The following is a 22,499-nucleotide window of genomic DNA, read 5'->3' as shown; positions in this document are numbered from 1 at the left end:
AAAGTGATAGTTCGCGGCCAGTGAACCGAATTGCAGATTCTTTTACAATGATAAGAACAAGATATAATGGATACATTGAAGAAAGATGAAATACAACTATGACAAAAGCAATAGCAAAATTTTGCCAAAAATACCAACAATACGAGGTTTGTAAATAATTATGACAGAGTGACAATGTTTAACAATAAATTCACCCTCTGTAAGAGAAAAATTGAAGAGATGAGCGAGAGAGAGAGAGAGAGAGAGAGATAGAGAGGGAGAGAGAGAGAGAGAGTGAGAGAGAGAGAGAGAGAGAGAGAGAGATAGATAGAGAGGGAGAGAGAGAGAGAGAGAGAGAGGAGGTGGGGGGGCAGACAAACCATTGGGCGGCAAGAGTTTTCTTGGAATAATCGTAGTATATAGTAAACACAGATTGAAATCAAACAAGAAACGACTTTGATCAAACAATATTCAAAATAAAAAGAACATTTACACCTAACCATGGTTGTTAATTTACTGCCATAAACATAACTTATTCTAGAGCATGTTTTTATTTTTTGAATGCGATTATGAAAGAATCAGTGTTTTTCTTTAAATCAAGTATCCCTTTTCTTTTCTTTTTTTTTTTTGCTACGCGAATTACAGCACTGCACTGTTGTCTTTTTTTGTGTTGGAAAAAATAGGAAGATTGTCCACGACTTTATCACAGAGGCATTACCGATAACCAATTTAAAGAGCCCATGCCTATAGTGATAACAATTTTTTTTAATCGTATTTTTCTCATTTTTCCCGATTTTATTCAAACTTTCACCGGTTTACTTCTCTAATTTGTCTGGTTTGCTATCAAGGTTGGATCTCCTTCTATTGGTTACCTCGCTGGATTCCTCGACTATTTTAGTACAGATTTGAATAATTTTGCACCCTATCAAAGGAATTTAATTATTTAAAAAACGCTTATCACAGTATTATGATTAATAAGAAATTATATTTTTGAGGGTTAAATATGAAAAGAAAATATATATCGCTAAGTCACTTTGTCCCTCACTTAAATAATAACAGTTAAAAAGAACTTGATCTCATGTAATTAAAAAAGATCAACCTAATTTCCACAGCATTGTCCGTCACATGACAACGACATAATTTATTAATGTAATACGTGATAATTTTTTTTTTTTTTTTTTTTTTGGGGGGGGGGGGGGCATGGGCGGATCCAGCCGGCGGCAAAAGGGGGGGGGGGCCCAAATCTCGAGAATTTTTTTAGCGGCGAATCAGCCAGCCGGCGAACGGCGAATAAGCGGGGTGGGGGTAGGGGGGGGGGGTAAGAGCCCTTTTTTTTCCTCCAGTTTTTGAGGGAAAATTTTTGCGTCGACTAAGGCGGCCGGTGAATAAGCGGGGAGGGGGGCAGGCCGGTAAAATCGGCCCGTGGAACCGCGCCTGGGGGGGGGGGGGGGGGTACTTAGATTTGGTTGAACGGGGGTGTGCCACTCAAGCCTATAAACCCCAACCTATTTTCAAGCGTCAGTTTAGAAGATTTTTCACAATTTTCGGGTGTTTGCCATGCAAAGACCAGAAATTTTTAGAAATTTAAAAAAAACGGACCCATTTATTGGTAGTTTTGCTTAAATTGGGACCCATGTTAAGGGATTTTTTTGTGCGGCACACCCCTCATGTCCGATGTGAGTACCCCCCCCCCCCCGATCTACCATGGCGTATGAAAAATTACCTTGAGATGCTTTATAATCTTATCACGATCCGCATTTCAGCTCAACGCAAGCATTGTTTAAAAGACTAATGGAGCAAACTCGCAAAGACTTTTGAAAAATCAACCTAGAGAATTTGCAATAGCCTATCCACAATATTATTGCACAGACATTATACACTGACGCATGATGTAATCTGAACATGATTTGTATGGGATAAACACAAATGCGATTGACTTGATTTTTCAAATGTCCTCGCGACCATTTTATGGGTACATATATACAGACAGATACATGCAAATTGATAGACAGACATATAAATAGATGGATAGATAACAATTTATATGATTTGAATACAGCGCTCAATAGCCAGTCAAACTTGGGGCGGGAAGGGGAGGCAACATAATGTCTCAAAAGTACTGATAAGGAAAAACAAAATAATACAAATGTCTTACAGGGGAGAGCCCAAGAAAAAATCTTACAGAAGTAAGAAAAGGAAGCAAGTTAACAAGCAAAGTAACATAAAAACGAACAACATAACACAAAGGTTATCAACTCTTCCCTGGGGGTAATGTTGCAAAAATAACTATCAGTGAGTCTTGGGGGGAGTTAAGAAAGGGCACCGTGAAACAATTTAATTAAACAGATTTTAAACAAATTGCCAGAAGAAAAAGACAGCTAAACTGGCCCCTATAGCGTATAGTGATACCCGATATATAGCACTAGCGCCCAAAATGTTCCCCTTTACCCTAGTTTTCATTCCTTTACTTTTTTCCATCTTTCAAAGCTATATTTATTTTTTAAATTAACTTACACATTAAAAGACTTCACACTACAGTCCCAGTCTGGCCTTTTCCTGTTTGGGAAGTGCTTTACATTAACAAGGACAAGCATATACTCCAGGTTGCATCTGAAAATCCGATCATTGTTGCTATGTCAGGAATGTCCAGTTATTTAAAACCTTTCTTTTAACTTAAAGGTCTTACTCAAAAGAGAGAATATATGATCTGTACAAATTATAGTGAAATGCCTTCCAGCTATTCATAACCATAACTGAATTGAATAGGTGACTTCGCTTTGATGCTGTGTCGGGTTGCTTATGCATTCTTAAAGATACTTTCTACTTTCAGGAATGATCATTTTAAATTAGTCGGAAATCTGATGGGAAGCAATATTGCTGGATGATACATGGTGAAAATTAAATGGAATATGTTTACATTGCTCCTGTATATTGATGATGATTAAATAGGTTACTTTTAGGTCATTTTTGCACTATAATTGATTGAATAGTTTTCTCATCATTTTGTGTGTGTTTGTCATATGTATGACATTTGGGTACGTTTTTCCTTATATTCTAAGCCTAAATCATCTACTTTTAAAAACAGATATCAAAATATTTGGTAGGCACTACCTCTTAACTCATGATGGGGCCAGGATAGCCGTCTGACTTGAACGTGCTTGCGTAACATATTATTTCAAATCCTTTTCTTTCTTTTCCTACGGTGGTATTTATTTTTACAAATCTATTTCCAAGCTTTCAAATTGTGTTGATTCTGTTTATCCCATCAAATTTTACACGATGTAAAGTATCAGTGTCATTTGATTTCTTCGTGTATTGGAATTGTTTTTGATTAAGCCAAGCATAAATTAAGCAGAGTCGGGTCAATACCTTAAAATACATTAGTGTTGCTATGTTAGGAATCTCTGGTTATCTACGGCCTTTATTGATCTGTGTCGAAAAATGGGACTCATACAAATAGCAAGCCAAATGTACCAGCTAATAAAAATGAATGAAAAAAAATTCTATTCATTGGTGGGTGATGTATTGAAATTTGCACACCCTTACCTTGTCGATCTGGAGCCCTCTGGAGGCGAAGGATTACATTCACCTGCTACAAGATAATATTAATGTTTTTCGATTGTGAGAAGTCAACTGCTGTTAGATCGGATGAACAATTGGCTTGCCCGAAATAGCAACACTTACTCGATACAATCTCCATTCCGAATGATTGCGGTGATGATTGGATTATCGCTATGCACTTTTAAAGGAAGTGATTTGCCTACATTCCGCGTTCTTCTAGGTAGGACAAGTCATGTTTGTCCTACCTAGCAACAATTAATGTTGCAATTATTTCTGACCATTGAAATAAAATTATTTGTAAATTGTGAATGAAATAATTTGTGAGATGGCACTTCACAAAGATTTATGCATTACATTTGGTTACATCACGAAATTTCAAATCTAATAATCAGCACAATGTAATTGCCACCACAAAGGGGAACGACACGTATTTTAAATCGTAGGCTCATATATATATATATATATATATATATATATATATATATATATATATATAAAACCATCTATTAGCAACTGATTATATCTTCTCTTTAGGTCACTATGATCAGGAATTTTTGTCTATTCTACCTTTTAAAAGCCTTTAAATCATCATTTAGATACAAACTGATAATGTACAACTCTTAAATATAGGCCTAATGTACTATTCTTAAATATAGTTACAGGCTTATAAATATGATGGTCCAATTATCATTGTGTTTATTCATAATTTTGTCTATTGTTAGGTTATTCCTTTACGTCTTAAAGCTAATACAAAGTTTTGGGAGATTTTGAAAATTGGGTGGATAGTGAATCTTTATAATTTTGATATATTTGGATGCCCCTGTGGATGTATTATAAGCACTAAAAAAAATAGCCCCTAAAACACTTCTGTTTTTGTGAAAAATTGAATATAAAAATTTACCGGTGCTCCCGGTAAATTTTGATAAATTTCAAATAGCGCCTACCCAGGACCAAAATCCAATTGAAACCAGTTGAAATCTCCAACTGGTTTCAATTGGTTTCAACTGGTTTCAATTGGTTTCAATTGGAATAGAAAATTTCCAGTTGAAACCAATTGCCGAACTGGAAAATATTGTTATGGGTACTCATTTCCAGTTCAAACCAATAAGAAGTGCAACTGGAACCAGTAAGGTAATTTTTCCAGTTACTAAATTGGTTCCAGTTGAAGTCATTTCCAGTTACCCAACTGGTTCCAGTTAGAAGTTCAACTGGAAACAGTAAGATGATTTTCCTGTTACTCAATTGGTTCCAGTTATAATTAATTTCCAGTTACCCAACTGGTTCTAATTAGCATTCATTTCCAGTTAGAAGTCATTTCCAGTTACCCAACTGGTTCCAGTTAGAATTCATTTCCAATTACCCAATTGGTTCCAGTTAGCTCATTTCCAGTTACCCAACTGGTTCCAGTTAGCATTCATTTCCAGTTACCCAACTGGTTCCAGTTAGAATTCATTTCCAGTTACCCAACTGGTTCCAGTTAGCATTCATTTCCAGTTAGAAGTCATTTCCAGTTACCCAACTGGTTCCAATTAGAAGTCATTTCCAGTTACCCAACTGGTTCCAGTTAGAATTCATTTCCAGTTACCCAACTGGTTCCAGTTAGCATTTATTTCCAGTTAGAAGTCATTTCCAGTTACCCAACTGGTTCCAGTTAGAATTCATTTCCAGTTACCCAATTGGTTCCAGTTAGCATTCATTTCCAGTAAGAAGTAATTTCCAGTTACCCAATTGGTTCCAATTGGAAATATTTCCAGTTACCCAACTGGATCCAATTGAAACCAGTTAATTTGCATATTATATGCTTGTGTGCAAATCAATGTTTTATGTAATTTATTTTGATTTACAATGTACTTATTAATTAATTTTCATTTGCAAGTAATGCATTTGTTTTTAGATAAATATAAAGATTAATTAGCAATGATAAGCATGTTCATTAGTAACATATTTTTGTAATTACACAGATTAAAAGTTGATTAGTAAAACACTAACCATGTACAAAATACATCAAATACAAACATATATAATGGCAATGCCTTCCTTGTTAAGTATATTATATGGTCTGCATATTATAATGCCCTTTACATTGTACTTAATGTAGACACATATAGCAATGTTTCTGTGTTGACATGAGCGATAATTAGTGCAAGAGCTAATTAACTTATAACTAATTAAGTTTATGCCAACTGTAAGTTTCAATTGGATCCAATTGAAACCAATTGAAACCAGTTGAAACCAGTTGAAGCCAACTGGTTTCAATAGGGAAATTGGAACAACTGGTTCCAGTTGAAACCAATTAGGCAACTGGAACCAGTTGGCAATTGGTTTCAACTGGTTTCAATTGGAACCAGTTGGCAATTGGTTTCAACTGGTTTCAATTGGAACCAGTTGGCAACTGGTTTCAATTGGAACCAGTTGTTCCAATTTCCCTATTGAAACCAGTTGGCAACTGGTTTCAATTGGTTTTGCTCCAATTGGTTTCAACTGGATTTTGGTCCTGGGTATGGCCGTACAATGAAAATCTCAGAATATGTAGTTGGGATATATAATTTCCAAACAGGAATAGCTAATCGGTCGATTTTAGTCAAGAAACATTGTTTCATAGTTAAATTAATATCTTGACCTTTAGAGGGAGCTATACAACATAAAGAGTTTATTATTTATAATTTCATAACTCAGTTAGACTCGATTTCAACCGCGACAACGATCAATGTATATTGTAGGAACGTATATGCTTCCAATATGTTAATTTGAACCGAATTCATGACCCCATACCAAAACTTTGTAATACCTTTAATTTAACCATTCAAATTTGTCTAGCGTCGATTGAGGTGGTAGGGGGAGGGTATGGAGGAAACGTAGACGTCACCTGCGTTAAAAGTCTCTCCTTTTTGCAGCGACTGTGATATGATTAAAGTACTACCTAGTATTAACGCCCTCTATAGATCTAAGCAGAATAATGTTTCTCATATTTACCGGCAAATTCAAGAGGAGTTACCAAAGTCAAACGTAAGTTAAAGACACTCTTTCATTTTCAAAGTGGTACATTTATAACTCCTTGTAGTTGGTAGAATCCATGAATATTTTCAGACGTTGTTTTTATTTAAAAAGATTCAGATGATGGACATCAAAAACTAATTTGAAATTTTGAAATCTGTGTCACCTTATCCCACATACTTAGACCTATGTTGATGTTTGTAGAGAATGTCAATCTCAATGCCGCAATGCAATGCAATGCCGTCTTTATGGTTTGTTTAAAGTTGTTTTATAACAATATCGATATTTAATTGTGACGGTACTTGTATGATTTTTCTTATTATTATAACTTTATCGTATTGATTTGTTGATTTCAAACCATTTTTTAAATTTAATGCAGTGAATGTATCAACTTCCTTTTCCTAATCAGTATTGAGTGATTTCAAGTACGGTGTTCGAGGTTGGTGTCAGTGTTGAGAGCGTGGAAAGGCTGCTGAACCGAGCTCCAACACCAACAGTCAGTTTAGATGGACGATACCAATCAAGCGTGCGCATTATCGATAGCTCAACACCAGCCTCATCCTGAGTGACGTCCTACTTTACACATGAAAAGTCTTGCGATTAAAGCATAATCCATTCAGAAAATCCAATAAATTACATCGTATCAAATATAAAATATAAAGTAATATTAGAAGATTAATAGATAAAATGATTTACAGCTGTTTTGACTGTACAGTGGATTTTACCTTGGCATGATCGTGAGATTCGTGCCAGATGTCCGCATAGTTACCTGTGGTATACTGCAACACCAACACCAACACCAAACTTGAAATTATGAATTTCCCAATCCCTAGGGCTGGTGCTGGTGTGAGTCAATGGGAAAATTACACGTAAATCGTCAACACCAACCACGATACTTGGTTCAGCAGATGACATTCAACACCAGCCCTCAACACAGACTAGCGGAAATACGTCATATTTCCTGAGGTCAATCCCAACACTAGCCTGATTTCAAATTCGGTGTTGTAGCCGGTTTTCAACACCAGCTTTCAACACCGAACTTGAAATCACTCAGTATTGTGAGCCCCCAGTGGTCAATACACGTTTCAACTACTTACTTGTGTGATTCTGACCTAGATCTAGGTTCAGCATTCATTTTCATTTTGGAAAAGGAATTCTGAAAAAAAAACTTCTTGATCGATGAAAATACAATTCCATTGCAATATGCAAGCGCATAGAGAATTTATTATTATGCGCGATATAAAAATGACTTTAGTATTAATATTCAATTATGTTACTTCTCCATATTGTAGGTTTAATATGCAAATGAAACAGCTAAATGCAACAAAATGCAGTGCAGAGAAAAACAGGTAGGTTTCATTAACTATATATTTTATGCTAAAATGTGCAGCAGTAGAGTGAATATTTAGCTAATAATTAACTAAGTATGATGTGTGATAGAGAATTTCCTAGTAAATGTGCATGCACTAACAATAAATGATTTAATGATGTCTGTTTGACACTTTTTGTCATTGAAATGCTAATTGATAATATTCATTTACTGGTATCTTTAAGTTTAATCAAGTTAAGCATTTTTTGTTGTTGTAGGTTTACATCCTTGAGACCAGTAAGCCCATCATCCATCCGCTCAGGCTATTCTCTTTACTCCACGGATACCGATGATCAAGTGATGAGTACTCATAGAGGTCTAGATAGGTGTGCTGCTTTACTGGCTAACATGATGGAGAGTGAGGGAATAGGTACATTGGGAGGAGAGCTCGAGAGGGGCATGATTAGCTCTTGAATTACCAGGCATAACCATAAGACTGCTGCTGCTTTTTATGATGTGCTGTTGGTTTGGTTATTAAACTCATTCATCTCTTTACAACCAGGTCATAAATGATTTGGGAAATATTTCTAAAATGTTCAATTGAATTTTGTATGCAGATGACACCAGCTTGTGCATGTCTCACCAAAATATTGATGCTTTACAAAATGTTTTTATTAATGAACTGAAATATGTATCTGACTGGCTAATTGTCAATAAATTAAATATAAATGTTAGAAAATCAAATGTTATGGTTTTTACGAAGAAAAATAAAGCCTCTTTCAAAATTGATGTCTATTTAAATGAGATGCCCGTCATTGAAGTTAAACTTGCTACCTTTCTAGGTGTCACTGTTGACAGTAGGTTAACATGGAATGAACATGCTGGTGCCGTCTGCAATAAGATTGCCTAAAACATTGGAATTATATATAAAATTCATATGTTGCCTAAGAGAATTCTTCTAATATTGTATAATATTCTGATTTTACCTTACTTAAATTATTGTAATATAGCCTTGGGTCATACTTTCCAAATACATATTGATATTTTATGTCAGTCTATCTATCCTTTGACCTCCCAGAAAATGTCCCTACGAAACTGGAGAGAGGTGTTAGGAGCAAGCTAGGGGGCATGTCCCATACAAACCAGCAGAATAAACAGACCACCAAGCAGAAAGTTCCTGTTACAAAGACGAGAGTAAAGACAACGTCAATACAGAAGAAACCTGTTCGGTCTGGTAAGAATGATAATAGACTACAGAGAAATTGTATTTGGAAGTACTACTTAAATATTGTAAACCAAGTTCATGCAGATATAAGCACAATAATAATCATTTTGTATTTGTATGTAAAACAAGGATTATTATCATGAGCATAACTTGCACAATATCTGACAGAAGCTGAAAAAGTGAATATAATCACGGTTGCCCTGAGGTGATTGGCTCCCTTATATATGATGGAAATAGACAGGTGAAAATTATGAAATTATTATAATGACACAGTGTGTAAGACATTTCCCATAAAACCAATAAATTTGACCCATTCTTATTGTGTATTTTGTAAACCGTGTACCACTATTGTTTACATGCTAATTAGTAAGTTGGACGTCTGTTTACATTTGTTGACTTTATTTTTATTTCATTTTAATTTCACTTATTTTTTGTTGTGCAGGCTCTTTAAAAGAAAAGAAGCAGACAGGAAGAAGGTCTTTCAATCAGAAATTAGTCTCGTCAACGCCAAACCAAAAACATACAAAGCTCAACAAAGCAGAACAAAAGAAGCAAGGCAGTGATAGGATGCATTCTAAGGATACACACAGAGACAGAACGGATGTTTATACAGAGAAAGAGGTAACAGACAAAGCTCATCCAAGAATTCCTGCAAGGGTTTCTCCAGGAAACAAGGAGAACTTTCCTTTATCAAAGCAACCATCGCAGAGAGGGAATGGCCCAAAACAATTCATTGAAACATACGATGTAACACCACAGGTACTGAATGATAATGTTATCACTAAGACAAGAGTAAGGACAGAAGTCGTCAAGAACCCAGCTATAAGACATGAGGTAGCCAGAGTGAATGAGAAGCCACAGCGTAATGCAGCATCCTCAAGGCAAGGTAGTACTGTTCAAAGTCGATTGAATGAAGAACAGACCTATGTAGAAAGGGACTATGTCATGTTACAGCCTCAGCATGTAGGAATCACTAGACAGGAACAGCAGTGGACTGAGTTGCCTCAAGAGGTTAATGGACAGACTGGACACATTACTGGTACTGTGAATTACACAGACCCTAACACTCAACCATGGGTTAGTCGTATAGATATGGACCCTGTGAGAATCACTCCTGATCATCTACGTAGTGCAGGAACACAAAACATTCATCACCTGCAACAACATGACCATGACCACTATAAGCAGCATCAAGATCAGCTGGACCCTCATGCTCCTCATCCTCAGGGTCATGCAGTAGAGAGTCAGTTGGCTGCAGCTACATGGAAAAACTCAAGAACAGCTCCAGGTTTACAATCATCAAGGAATCTTGACTCACATCTGGAGAGTGGTGTGAGACAGGGTCTAGTCAGTGATGGCATGGGACCAGTGCAGACAACTCAATCCATCTTGAGAGACTTGGTGGGCAAACTCCAAAAGATGAATGAAAGTCAGATACAAACTCCACAAACTCAGCTCTCGCACCCCTCTCCTGGTAGTGGAGTGACCCAGAACAATATCAGTCATACACATCAACAGATGGGACATGGATCAAAGAATGTCAGCAGGAGGGGTGTGGATCATAATGTAAGAGAACAAGATGAGAGAATGCAAGATATGTTATCATTGGATAGAAACTTTGCCAAGCACAGTACAGTCCATCATGCATCCAGATCCGGGAGCCATGGGATTAGCCTAAGAGCCAGGGCTGTAGGAACACACAATGCAGATCCTCAAAGTAGAGCTGAGCAGCTAGAGCCAGTCAGGGATTCTGGTCGGTCATGTGATCATAAATCTACCAATCAAAGTCCAGGATCTCTTGTGACACAGATGCAAAGAGTTTCTCATGAGGTTGCTAAAGATCCCATAGATGCCGTGATAGATACAGGTAAGAGATGCACCTTGAGGGAACCTGGGGTGTTTCACAGAACTTGTCATCAGTGAAAAACGACAGTTTTTGTTATAAGCTACTGAAATCCTTGTTTCTGATTGGTTATCAGCAGATTTGTCACTGATTTTAGTCATTTTTCATTGAAAAAGGCTTTGTGAAACGGTTCCCTGGTACACTTACTTGTATTCACTAGCATCACAGTGTTTTGCTTCCTCCAGGCAACCTGTCATTATTCGTTATTTGTCTCTATGTCAACTCCCACCAGTTAGAAAAAAAGGAGATTGTGAGATGCAGTTACCATTTTATGTGACAACTTGTAATACTTCCTTCCCACAAGTTTGCCAATTTATCTGAAGTTGATATGTTATATTTCCTCACACTCGATCAGTGCATACTAAAAAGCAAACACAAGCATTACATTCCATTACATTACATTAGCAATATGGTCATATGGTCTTATTGACCAAGCTCAGATCATATTGCCCCCGAGTCGACAGACGAGGGCAATATGGTCTTAGCGCGGTCAATATTTCAGATATACCCCTCAACGCCAGTCAATATTATATATTATTACCCGTATCAGACATCTGAGCTGGTCATTTACAAAACCGTATTGCCCTAGTTTTCACTAGCAGTGGGAACGGAGAGGTATATTCTTTGTATTTTCCTTGGTCTCCCTTCGCGTATTGACTTTGCGTGTAGAGACGAGTGAAAATATACCTTGGTATTTTCCACGGTCTCGCATCCGGGCATCTCGTATTGACCGCGCCGTATTTTGTCATTTTCATTGCGCATCTATTATGCGTACGAGAACCTACGCACTTTGCGCGCACTCTATTGTGACGTAATAATCACACCAAATGCACACTGTTTGCAGTGTATCGAAAATTTTGTCAAGCACTGGATGCACAGTGCTGGTTTGAAAAAGTTTGTTCAGTTCTTGAGATTGTCATGGTGGATTTCTGTATTTGCTCTAGATGTCTGATTTGGATAACAATAAAAATATTGACTGGCTTTACTTTCGGGGGATATCAGAAATATTGACCGCGCTAAGACCATATTGCCCTCGTCTTTCGACTCGGGGCAATATGATCTGAGCTTGGTCAATATATCTGATATACCCCTCAAGGCCAGTCAATATTATATAAATAATACATTATTTGCCTCTCTTTGACATTGAAACTTCTTCATTCCAAGGTACTCCCAAACCACATACATCTCCTAAAGGTCATCAGGTCAAAGATGATGTTGGTGTTCAGACCCCGCCCTTCAGCTCCCGCCCTCCGGTTGTCATGACTGGTACCAAAGGTAGCAATGCATTATGGGATCAGGTACGGACTTTGAAGTATATTACTAAGGAGCTCCATTCGGCCAACATGAAAATTGGTGAGATGCTGGCTTTCAACCTAATAATCCACTTGCTTATATTTTTTATATTTTCACTTTTCTTTTTGTCTTGTTTCTTCAACTGTTTTCTCTCCCTTCTCTATGTATCTCTGTTCATGCACAGGGTTCATAAAAAAGAATTCTCGTCCTCTTTTTTTGGTCATTTTTATTACTGATTGTGCTTCTTTTTTCACTTTTCATTTTCTTTTTTCCCCTATGTACAATCTATTGTAAAGTAGTTAATAATTTGGTTTACAGTAAACATTCATTTATGACTTGGGATTATATTCTCCTTAGCTGACAGATGCTCCATGTAGACCTAAATATTTAATATTATATCTGGTGCATTGCTGGTATATTCAGTTTATAGACTTTGTGGCAGATTAGCCTGATGCTAAACAAGTTATCCAATAAAGTCTACTACTACTACTACTAGTACTACTTGACTTGTAATGGTACTTGAAAAGTTTAATTAAATGTGGACCTAGATATAAAACAAAAAATTGAAGAAAAAAAAAATCAGACACATGTCAGCACATTCATTCTTTATGTTAAACTGAACTACCTTGTTATATGACCCCATTGTATTGACCTCATTTCTGTAGGTGACGTGCAAACTCAAGAGCTTTTGACGGAGCTAGAGGAAGTAGTTGAGACATTACCATTCACCAGCCTGGATAGAGATCTACAAACAGAGATCAGTCTGGCTCTTCAACCAATCAGAAGTGAGAATAGTCAGCTTAGGAGAAGGCTAAGAATAGCCAATCAGCAACTCAGGCAGATCCAACTTCAAGCACAGGCAAAGGAAAACAGCCAATCAGGTGTCAGTTTAGAAGGTTGGCAATGCTTTCTTTGTTACATTACTAGTATATCTTAATCTGTTACAATAATGATATCTTATTAAATAGGACCAAAACAGATAATGCAAAATTTTCATGGTCACCAATACCTTGTGATGACCAATTCTTTGAATATAAGAAAAAATTCTTACCGGTACCTTGTTAATTGCCTCCAAATGAGAAATTTAGCCTAATAAAAAATAAATAAAGACGCACCGACTAACTGAATTTATGAGACATTTTAGAGCGAGTGCCATGAGCACCCAGCAGAGGAGATTGTCCACATTATACTAGAATCTATTATCATATGTGGATCCCTGTGATAAGCATATTAAAGTCTATTATTAACTTTGTATTTTGTTTCATTGACAGTATTGACTCTGCAGTCTTTGAATGTAAACCTACAGAAGCAAGTAGAAGAACTCCAAAGTGAGACAGACAGACAAACACGAGATATGACTGAGTTAAGAGCTTCTCTAGATGCACTCAATGTTGATAAACACAACATGCAAGACATCTTCATGAAAATGGTAAGGTATGACAAAAAAAATTGTTATCCCTGCAGTCATTTCATGATAAGTTTGATTTGACAATACAGACGAGTGCAATATCCTCTACATACATTTAAAATACTGAGATTGTGTGTTTGTATTTGTTTTATTTATCATAAAACATCAAACCATTGGAATTTGTTGTTAATGGTTGGGTCTGTACATTAGTATGGTTTTATTCAAAACTGCCTTCAAATTGCCAAGAGAGGGCAGTATGATAGTCTTAGGAGAGGAGTGCATCAATGTTAGCACCATTTGAGTTAGGATTCCATTCAGCCTGACAACTGCAATGAAATATTGTGTGGTTTAATATGTTGGTACCAATTTCTAAAGCAGAGACAAAATATAGATATTATAAAATGTTTCTTGCTGGTCCAAAGTAATTTTCATGGTTAATAAGTGAACATGATTAATACAGTCATCTTAATATAACAGAGAAAAGGAAAAAAAGAGACTACCATATGTAAAAGTAATTGAATTAATATTTATTTACTAGGACAATGATCTAAAGGAAAAAAGGAAAAGCTGGACTCTGGAGACAAGCACACTACGTCAAGAGATGACTAAGCTGAAATCTCAACTTGAATCTGAGGGTCTTAGAACTGAGTCCATTGAAAAAGAGAAAGAGATTTTAATATTGAGTGTCAAGCAGAGAGACTCAGAGATCAAACGATTACAACAGATGACAAGGTAAGGAATGGTTTAAGAGAGGTTTGCAGTTACACCACATATTCTTTCGACAGGGTTAGTTAAAGAATGGTTAGACAATGGGTTGTCTTTGTGCACAGTTTCTCATTCATGGGGTTTATCTTCAATCCATTATATATGGGAAACAGATGACCTCTGAGTTAAGCCTCTGGAACTAAGAGGATTCAGTAGTTGACATGTTAAGTACATTTGGCACAAGTTAAAGCTTTGGAGTCATGCGTTAAGCTAAACGCTCAAAAAGTAGATTTCTGCATTTTTGGATTCTCTTTTGAGATGAGAATACAGTACCTATTCTGTTTTATACAGAAATCCTGGACTTGAAAAATCACAGTAGATCACAAATTTGGTGCTGCTTTTTTAAAGATGTAAATCACACTTTTCTTGTGTATGGAGTCCACAAGGTCTAACTATTTTCTTCCCAGTGTCATTTGTTCTTGGCTTTCCTCCCAATGTACTTTCTGCTCCCTTACCTTCCTGCATGTCTTGTAAGACACAACTGTCGATGCAGGGATTACATTGACTATCATCTCCTATGACTCCTGATTATTACCCTGGCTTTAGCACGGCTGCCATTGCGGTGCTCTAGCATTTCAATTATTAACTCCTGTCAGGTACCCATTTACATCACCTGGGTTGAGTGTGGCAAATGTAGATCAATGTCACGCCGAAGGACATTAGTGCCGTGGCGGGAACCGAACCTCAAACCTTGTTATCCACAGTCCGTTGACCCATCCACTCAACCACAACACCTCTAAATGAGTGATGTGTGGGGATGAAAAAGTAGTTGCGCACAATGAAGGTCCTATTTATCCATGTGCTACAACGTTAGATACCCTTAGAAAAACACAGTGGCAAACCACCATGGTTAAAGAGAAGGTTGATTTCTGGGAAGAGGTGAAAAATAATAATTATGTGAGCGTTATCATTGTTATTATGCAAGTGTGGAAGAACATCAGATAACACAATGATCCCTGAAAAGCATGGCTCTTCAAATGCCTTAATATTCTAAATATGGCATGTATTAAACAGCATAAAAATTGGGACGGATTTTTATGCCACATGTTCGTGTAGGCCAATATACACATTTCTGTGTACAGCGCGTGTAACTTTACTAAGACTGGACCAAATTTCTTATCATTTTGATGACTCCAGAACCTTGCAGTACACACCAGTACCCAAATGCTTGATGATCAACCTTTTCTGATCAATTCCACAATGTTTCTTTCACAATGCAATCGCATGACCAGAACTCAACTTAATCTTTAAGTATGGCATATAGATGTGAATAAACCCTTATGTCTTGTTTTTGTTTCTCTCAGGAATATGCAGGGAATCTTATTGAGTGTAGTTCCAGAGAAATCTTTGAAATCTTCCCTTCCTGGTGAAAGCAAGGAATCTAGACTTGAGAATTGGTTAGAGAATCATCAATCGGCCATCAGTACACCAAGGAGCATAAATAGGTATGTCCTATAGATACGATTGACTCTAACACTACAAAAGACATTGAAATATTTCCAATGCACATTTTAATTTCATGCAGTAGAGATAATCTTGAACTCCTATTTAAGTCCAAATGTGATTTGTGTAGAAAACATTCCCATATATACTCATAAATACTCATAAATACACATAATTTCTATTAAATATCATCAGAAAAATCACCAAAACATAAAAGTACATGTAATTCTACATCATCTTCATTTATATTCCCCATGGTCATTATATGTTACATATTTATTTATTCAATTTCCATTTTCTATCCCTTTCTCATTTTTCATCCTATACTAAACAGTACCTTACAGTCAATAATATAACTGTTGGTTATCATTCTGATCATATTCCTTCTGTCAAGAGTTTGTTTTTCTACCTACCTCTTCTATTATTCACTAGGAACTCAGAAGCTACCTAGTCCATTCATTCTATCATAACCTCCATCCGTTGATGACTGTAATCCAACTCTGTATTGTGTTATTTATCCGCAAATGAAAATGCATATTTACCTTGGGATTATACAGAGTAGTTTCAGTTATGATAAATTCAAGGTTTGTTGTACCTCGCATTTAACAAACATGTTACAAAAATAAAGTGCATTATTTGGTACTTTTGTTTTATATTATAACATTTTAAAAAGAGGCATGTACATGTATTTCTTGAAATGCCAGAATTTGAAGGCACTATTTCATATTTCTAATGATATCCTGCGATCTACTGTAAACTGTTAAATTAGATATAATGGGAAAGCTGTTTAATTTGAATCTATAGCATAACATGTATTAGTATGCATAAACTTCATGTTGTATTTCTTGCAAAGACTTTTGTTGAAGGAGAAAAAAAGGTTATGGAATGTATTACATTTCAAAGGTCGAGGGAAGCATTAATTATTAACCATCACACATTTTTGTTACTGGTAACCTAAATTAACTCTGGTGTTCTTAGATTTATAATAGAAGTATGAAGTGTCTTTATATAACCTATTATGAAACCCAGTATCAAACAAGGAAATAAAACACTGTATACATGGGTTCTACGTGTATATACCTACCAGCCAAAATCCTATTTGACAGAGTGTGTGTTATTGTGTATTTTCTGAAAGGAAGCCTGAAGTCAAGAATCTCACACTTATTATGCTGGTAGTATCACACAACAATGGAGTACTAGCTAGTCACATGGTCACTCTTGACAAATTAGGTGTATTTTATGATTTAGAGTGAAATGTATAAGTACCTATTATGTAGTACTGTTGTCTAAGTATTTTCATATATTCTCTCTTGAGTTCATTTGAGAATGGACAGTTGAGTCATTAAGTGATTTGCTGTAACAGTGTGTGCTCTACTATACGGTAGAGTGTAATAGTCAAGTGGTTGGAATACTAGTAGGATAGGGGTTCAAGCCTCAACAATCACATATCACCTTACAGGTCAGGTCAAGATGTCAAATGTAAATTACACTAAAACTAAACGTGATGAATAGTTCCTTATCTTGTTCCACACTAATGAAAAGAGAGGTGTGTAAAAGATTCTCAAACACAGTTCACATTTTGTATGGATTTTTGAGAGATTAATGCTAGTCTGAATTGTGCAGCAACCATTGTTGCATCTTGCCAAGCCTAGCATCACAATCAAATTGCCACTCGTTCCTTCGATAGGACAAATATCAAACCTACCAAACACACTTGAATGTGAATGCGAAACTTGGACCAAATTTTCTGAAATCACATATGTAATATATACTGTCTTTAGACTAACTTTAAGCCCAACATGTTTCAAATGGGAACTTCTTTAAAGACCGTCAATACTACTGGGCCAGAAGGGATTAGACCACACAGCGAGGTCACTGACAGGTGGCTATCTCATTAAATCAGCTCTCAACTAACATAAGAAAAAGAGGATCATGGGGGACCAACAGGCACCGATTGGGGAAGTTTTCTATATAGAGGGAGCAAGTAGCTACAAGTAGGACAGTGGGGCTTTAATATGAAACAAAAAATTAAAATAAAACTTGTCACCACATTTTTTTCCCATACAAGAACCGTCTCTTAATGGATTTCATTTTATATTTGTTGTCTCTCTCTACGCATTTGGTGAATTGTGTTTCTGGCAGGGTTTTTATTGTAGCTTAGGAGTGGGCCTGTAGAATAGGGACTGATTGGAATGCTATAGTTGTTTGTCTTTTCTGTAATTTACAAGCAGTACACCCCCTAATAATACCAGTAGTTTTTGTATTCAGCTTCAACACCATTGAGCAAAGACAAAGTAATATGAGAGTGAAAGGAAATCCAGTAATGCGTGGTCATATAAACAGCTCATTTGAGTGTCCATTAATCTGTATATAATGATTCATGTTAGTTTAATAGATCAGCAAGATATCGTAAAACAACATCTGAGGAACTAACGCTTCAACAAGCTCTGCTTCAAGTTAGTTCCTCTTTTCTCGTGCTTTTTTTGCTCCATTAAATTTGTTTTGCATGAGAAATAAAATCATTTGAATCATATATGGGGAGGGGGAATACTTCCACAAGATACTAGTCTCAGTTGCCTTTAGGCTTCATCTGTCGAGATATCCAACATCAAAGTAATCATTTGTCTTTTTTTAAAACTTTAATTAAAAAAATTGGCAGTAGTTTGCCTTTGAAAGTGAGACTAATAATAAGGTTTTGAGTACGTACTTAATAAAAATTAATCACTTTGCATTGTACTAGCAATGTCATGTTAATTGCAGTTATACAATGACTGTAGATTCTTTCACATTATGACAATAGTACTGGTTGTTATTTTACAGCATTCATGTACAGTGTATGCTACTGCAATATTAATTAAAAGATGATCATGAATGTATGACAGTAAAGGTGTTTTTTATTGCTCTGTTAGTATTGTTCATTGTAATACATATTATATGTATAGTTTGCTTCCTTTTTTTCATCTATTTTACTTTTGATTCTAGTACCGGTATGCTTTCTTCTCTTCTAACTTTTCTCTTCTTCAAATTTAGGAATGATACGACGGACACTCTCCATCAAACAGCATGGAGACAAGGTCAAAGGTCACCCCATGACTCCATATCATCCTCATCCTCATCATCTAGAGGAGGTCATTATATCAAGCTCTCTTCTCCTGATGCGTTACACAGAGATGATTGGAGGAAGATAGTTTCTGATCAACGAGGCTGTCTGGACGATCATCATGTTATTAGTGGAGGAGGGGAAAGACATAAATCATCTCAAATAGAAGCTACATTTGGTGCTGATGGACGATGTGAAGATTTGGACTCCACCCTTGTCGAAGATACTTTAGATGGTGATGGGACTGCGTATATGAGCTTTGCTGATCCTCAACTTGGCAGCAGAAAGCCATGGATATTTCAGGCATCTCATAGACCTTTACCTGGCGGTGGCACGCCTAGCTGGGTAGAAAAAGAATTATCACCAGCTACAAAGTCAGGAAGAAAGCACACTGGCTGTGACAAGACTGGTCCTGTTTCTGATAGCCTAGGTAGGACAGGGAATGAGAATGATAGGAGATCACCACCACCATATAAAGGGAGAATTGATTCAAGGTTGAGAAAGAGTGAAGAAGAAGCTAGAGACTCAGAGAGAGACCTTGGTAGAATATTCAATGCAGCAGAAGTAGGTTCAGTTGTATCAGAATCTACAATATCATCAATAGCATCACAGTATGAGGCTCAGTTTCAAGTGGGTTTATCAAAGCTTGATGATGATATTGCTAGATTACAGCAGAACTTAAAGGGATTAGTTCAAAGATAATACATCTTTAGAAATTGCAAATGCTATTTTCTTTTTTGAATTATTACAACATTGTGTTTCTTATCTACCATAGACTTGTAGAAATATGGTATACAGTTAAATACCAAATACTAGTTTTATGTGAATCAATCCTGTTTTCCTTTTTTAAAATTTATATTTAAACTAAAGATATGAGTTGAAATGAGACTGTATGTCTCTCAGTATTTTCCTCCATGTTAGAATTATCAAATACAATCACACATTTCTTGAGGACTTCTTGCCTTTTTGAAGGATAGTATTATACATTATTCATTTTACTTCTATTTCCATCTTCCTTTCTGCAGAGAACTTGATCTGAGATTGCCATTCAGTTTGAAATTCTATTCTTGTCTTTATATTGAATTTATTATCATCTTTATTGGAATAGCTCATTAATATTTTGTTTTGGATAAGAAATATTTTGATTGTTCATTGTATTCATGTATTCTCTATATGACTATATCCCTTTCCCATGCAAACAATTTCTATTAAATTTATATAATTATCTTTGATTATTTACTACATCCCCTCCATGCTGAACACATTTTAGTGTACCCCCCCCCCCCCCCTGGTAACTCATATATTCTGAAATAATTTTCTTGATGAACTAAGTTCTGGAAATAAAACTGCAATCCTACACAATGAACGTTCATATATAATATTATAGATAAAGAATTATATTAAGTGTTTTGTGACTAGGATTATATGTATTGCAATAATGTGTAAGGAAGGGCGCAGTTTGCAGGAGTCCCCCGCTAGACTACTTCTTGAATATTGTGATGTCATTGGTTGTTTTTCTGTACTGGATTTGAATTCTTCTAATGTTGTCCCTATTAGTGTCATTGATTATACAGAGATGTGTTATTAAATACATGTAGATGATTCAACAGAGAGCATTATCTGAAATATGTTTTGGTAAATCCCAGTCTGTAGATTTGACTAATGCCAATCGTCCTAAGCTATTCTCATGAAAATGAAAGTTTTCATTCTAAGTCATTTCCCTTTACCCTTATATTTTGGTGCCATGCTTTCACTGCTGGGGATAGTGTATTCATCATTAAAAAAATTATCTGAAACTGCAATATTTCTAGAGAGCTAATTTCTTCCCAGTAAATATCCATATGGGCTTGTGAGAAAATACTGCTAGTTAGTGCAGGGCATTTCCACATCTGAAAAATCTGCACAATGAGATAAAAACAGATTCTGCATTAATCTGCAATAATGTTAATTTTAGTGTAAAATTATGTTGACAATATGGAGCAGAACACAAACTTTCAATGAGTTTTCTAAATTAAAGGTTTGAAGTTGGAAGATAGAACACAAAATTTGCCCGAACTACAAGCTAGTTCTATGACTGATGTTCATTTAATATATCAGCCTCCAAGTGCAGAGAAATATATTTTCAATATGTTTATTTATGATATATAATTATAAATACATCTATCATTAGACTTAATAATAGTAATCTTATCAGTCAGTGGGGTGGTACAATAATCAGTGCCATGAAAAAGTATAGCAAAATAAGCTATGTAAAGTCCCTTACTACCCATGATGAATGACCTTGGCCCTTATATATACAGTAATAAGATACAATCACGTATCATATGTTGCTATTGCATTACACCAGCACATTATTCATTGTCTTGAAACAGGATTCCCCTGGCCAAAGTTTTAGAGGAAGGAAGTAATGCAATAAAAGGGAACTTGAAGAAAGGAGTATGATTTAAAGGGTAGAGAGAGAGAGAGAGAGAGAGAAAAGAGAGAGAGGGAGAGACAGAGAGAGAGAGAGAGACAGAGACAGAGAGAGAGAAGAGAGAGAGAAAAGAGAGAGAGAGAGAGAGAGAGAGGGAATGGGAGAGAGATAGAAAAACTTTTTTTTTTTTTAACTTTGAGGGGGGGGGGGGGTGAAGATAAATACAAGGGTGATACAGAGGGAGAGTTAAAGGGGAAATCCACCCTAACACAGTTCGTTTTAATAGAAGCGGACAAATCAGTGGAACCATTACAAAATTAGAAAGTTATACATTTTTAAAGGTACGATTAATCAAACACAAATTTGCAAGAAGACCTATGTGACATATTTTGCAAGCTCCCCTCCCATTTGCTGTGTAATATTTTCAATTATACTTTCACCCTAACAAATTTTTACAAAAATGTTTTATAAAAACCCCTGTGTAAAGCATATCTATATATCAATAACTTATGAAATGAAAGTTTATGACATTTTCTGTACAGAGAATTGCAGAGAACCTCTTTTCATGTTGCCCATGCCCGATCGACATGTACGTGTGCTGCCTCCCATAACAGCTACATAAAAATTGCCTGAGATCTTTCATGTACTAAAAATGATACTAAAAATAATAGTAATACCCCCCAAAATGCAATGACGAGAGAAAAGAACGTCCTTGACTAGAAATATCTGAATACCGGTATACGTGCATGAACACTGTTCTTTACACAATTTTGGCACAAACATTTACCTTAATGACAATGCAAATGAAGTCACGAGGTTTAGGGCATGACGTCATTCGATCCTTGAATCATAAGCCTGAAAATAACTCTACGCAATCACAAGCATGAGTTCATGATCATCTGACGTTATAATTATGTTGATTATAGAAATATGATATATCATAATTGATATTAATATATGTTCAATTATATTATTATCCAGAATTCTTTCTTTTTGTCTGAAAAAATTGATCATGAGTTCAGTGGAGATGAATAAATTAGTTATCCATGTTAGGATAGCAAAATGCACGACATAAATATACAATATATGAGCAGGAAGGTGTAAGA

The 22,499-nt window shown here is 35.9% G+C and overlaps 1 protein-coding gene across 1 annotated transcript; it reads left to right on the top strand.

The window, feature by feature from the left end:
- Positions 1-6,540: 6,540 nt before the first annotated feature.
- LOC105446194 lies at positions 6,541-20,606 on the top strand. Its single transcript, XM_011682692.2, has 11 exons — positions 6,541-6,546; positions 7,827-7,883; positions 8,122-8,273; positions 8,922-9,077; positions 9,511-10,935; positions 12,136-12,324; positions 12,930-13,160; positions 13,536-13,693; positions 14,211-14,404; positions 15,742-15,882; positions 18,911-20,606. Exons 2-11 carry the CDS (start codon positions 7,834-7,836, stop codon positions 19,680-19,682), a joined length of 3,468 nt encoding a protein of 1,155 aa, XP_011680994.2. The 5' UTR covers positions 6,541-6,546; positions 7,827-7,833; the 3' UTR covers positions 19,683-20,606.
- Positions 20,607-22,499: the final 1,893 nt, after the last annotated feature.

Source organism: Strongylocentrotus purpuratus, unplaced genomic scaffold (assembly GCF_000002235.5).
Source record: "Strongylocentrotus purpuratus isolate Spur 01 unplaced genomic scaffold, Spur_5.0 spur5_scaffold_7, whole genome shotgun sequence".
Lineage (NCBI taxonomy): Eukaryota > Metazoa > Echinodermata > Echinoidea > Camarodonta > Strongylocentrotidae > Strongylocentrotus > Strongylocentrotus purpuratus.
This window is presented reverse-complemented; position numbering and strand designations above follow the sequence as displayed.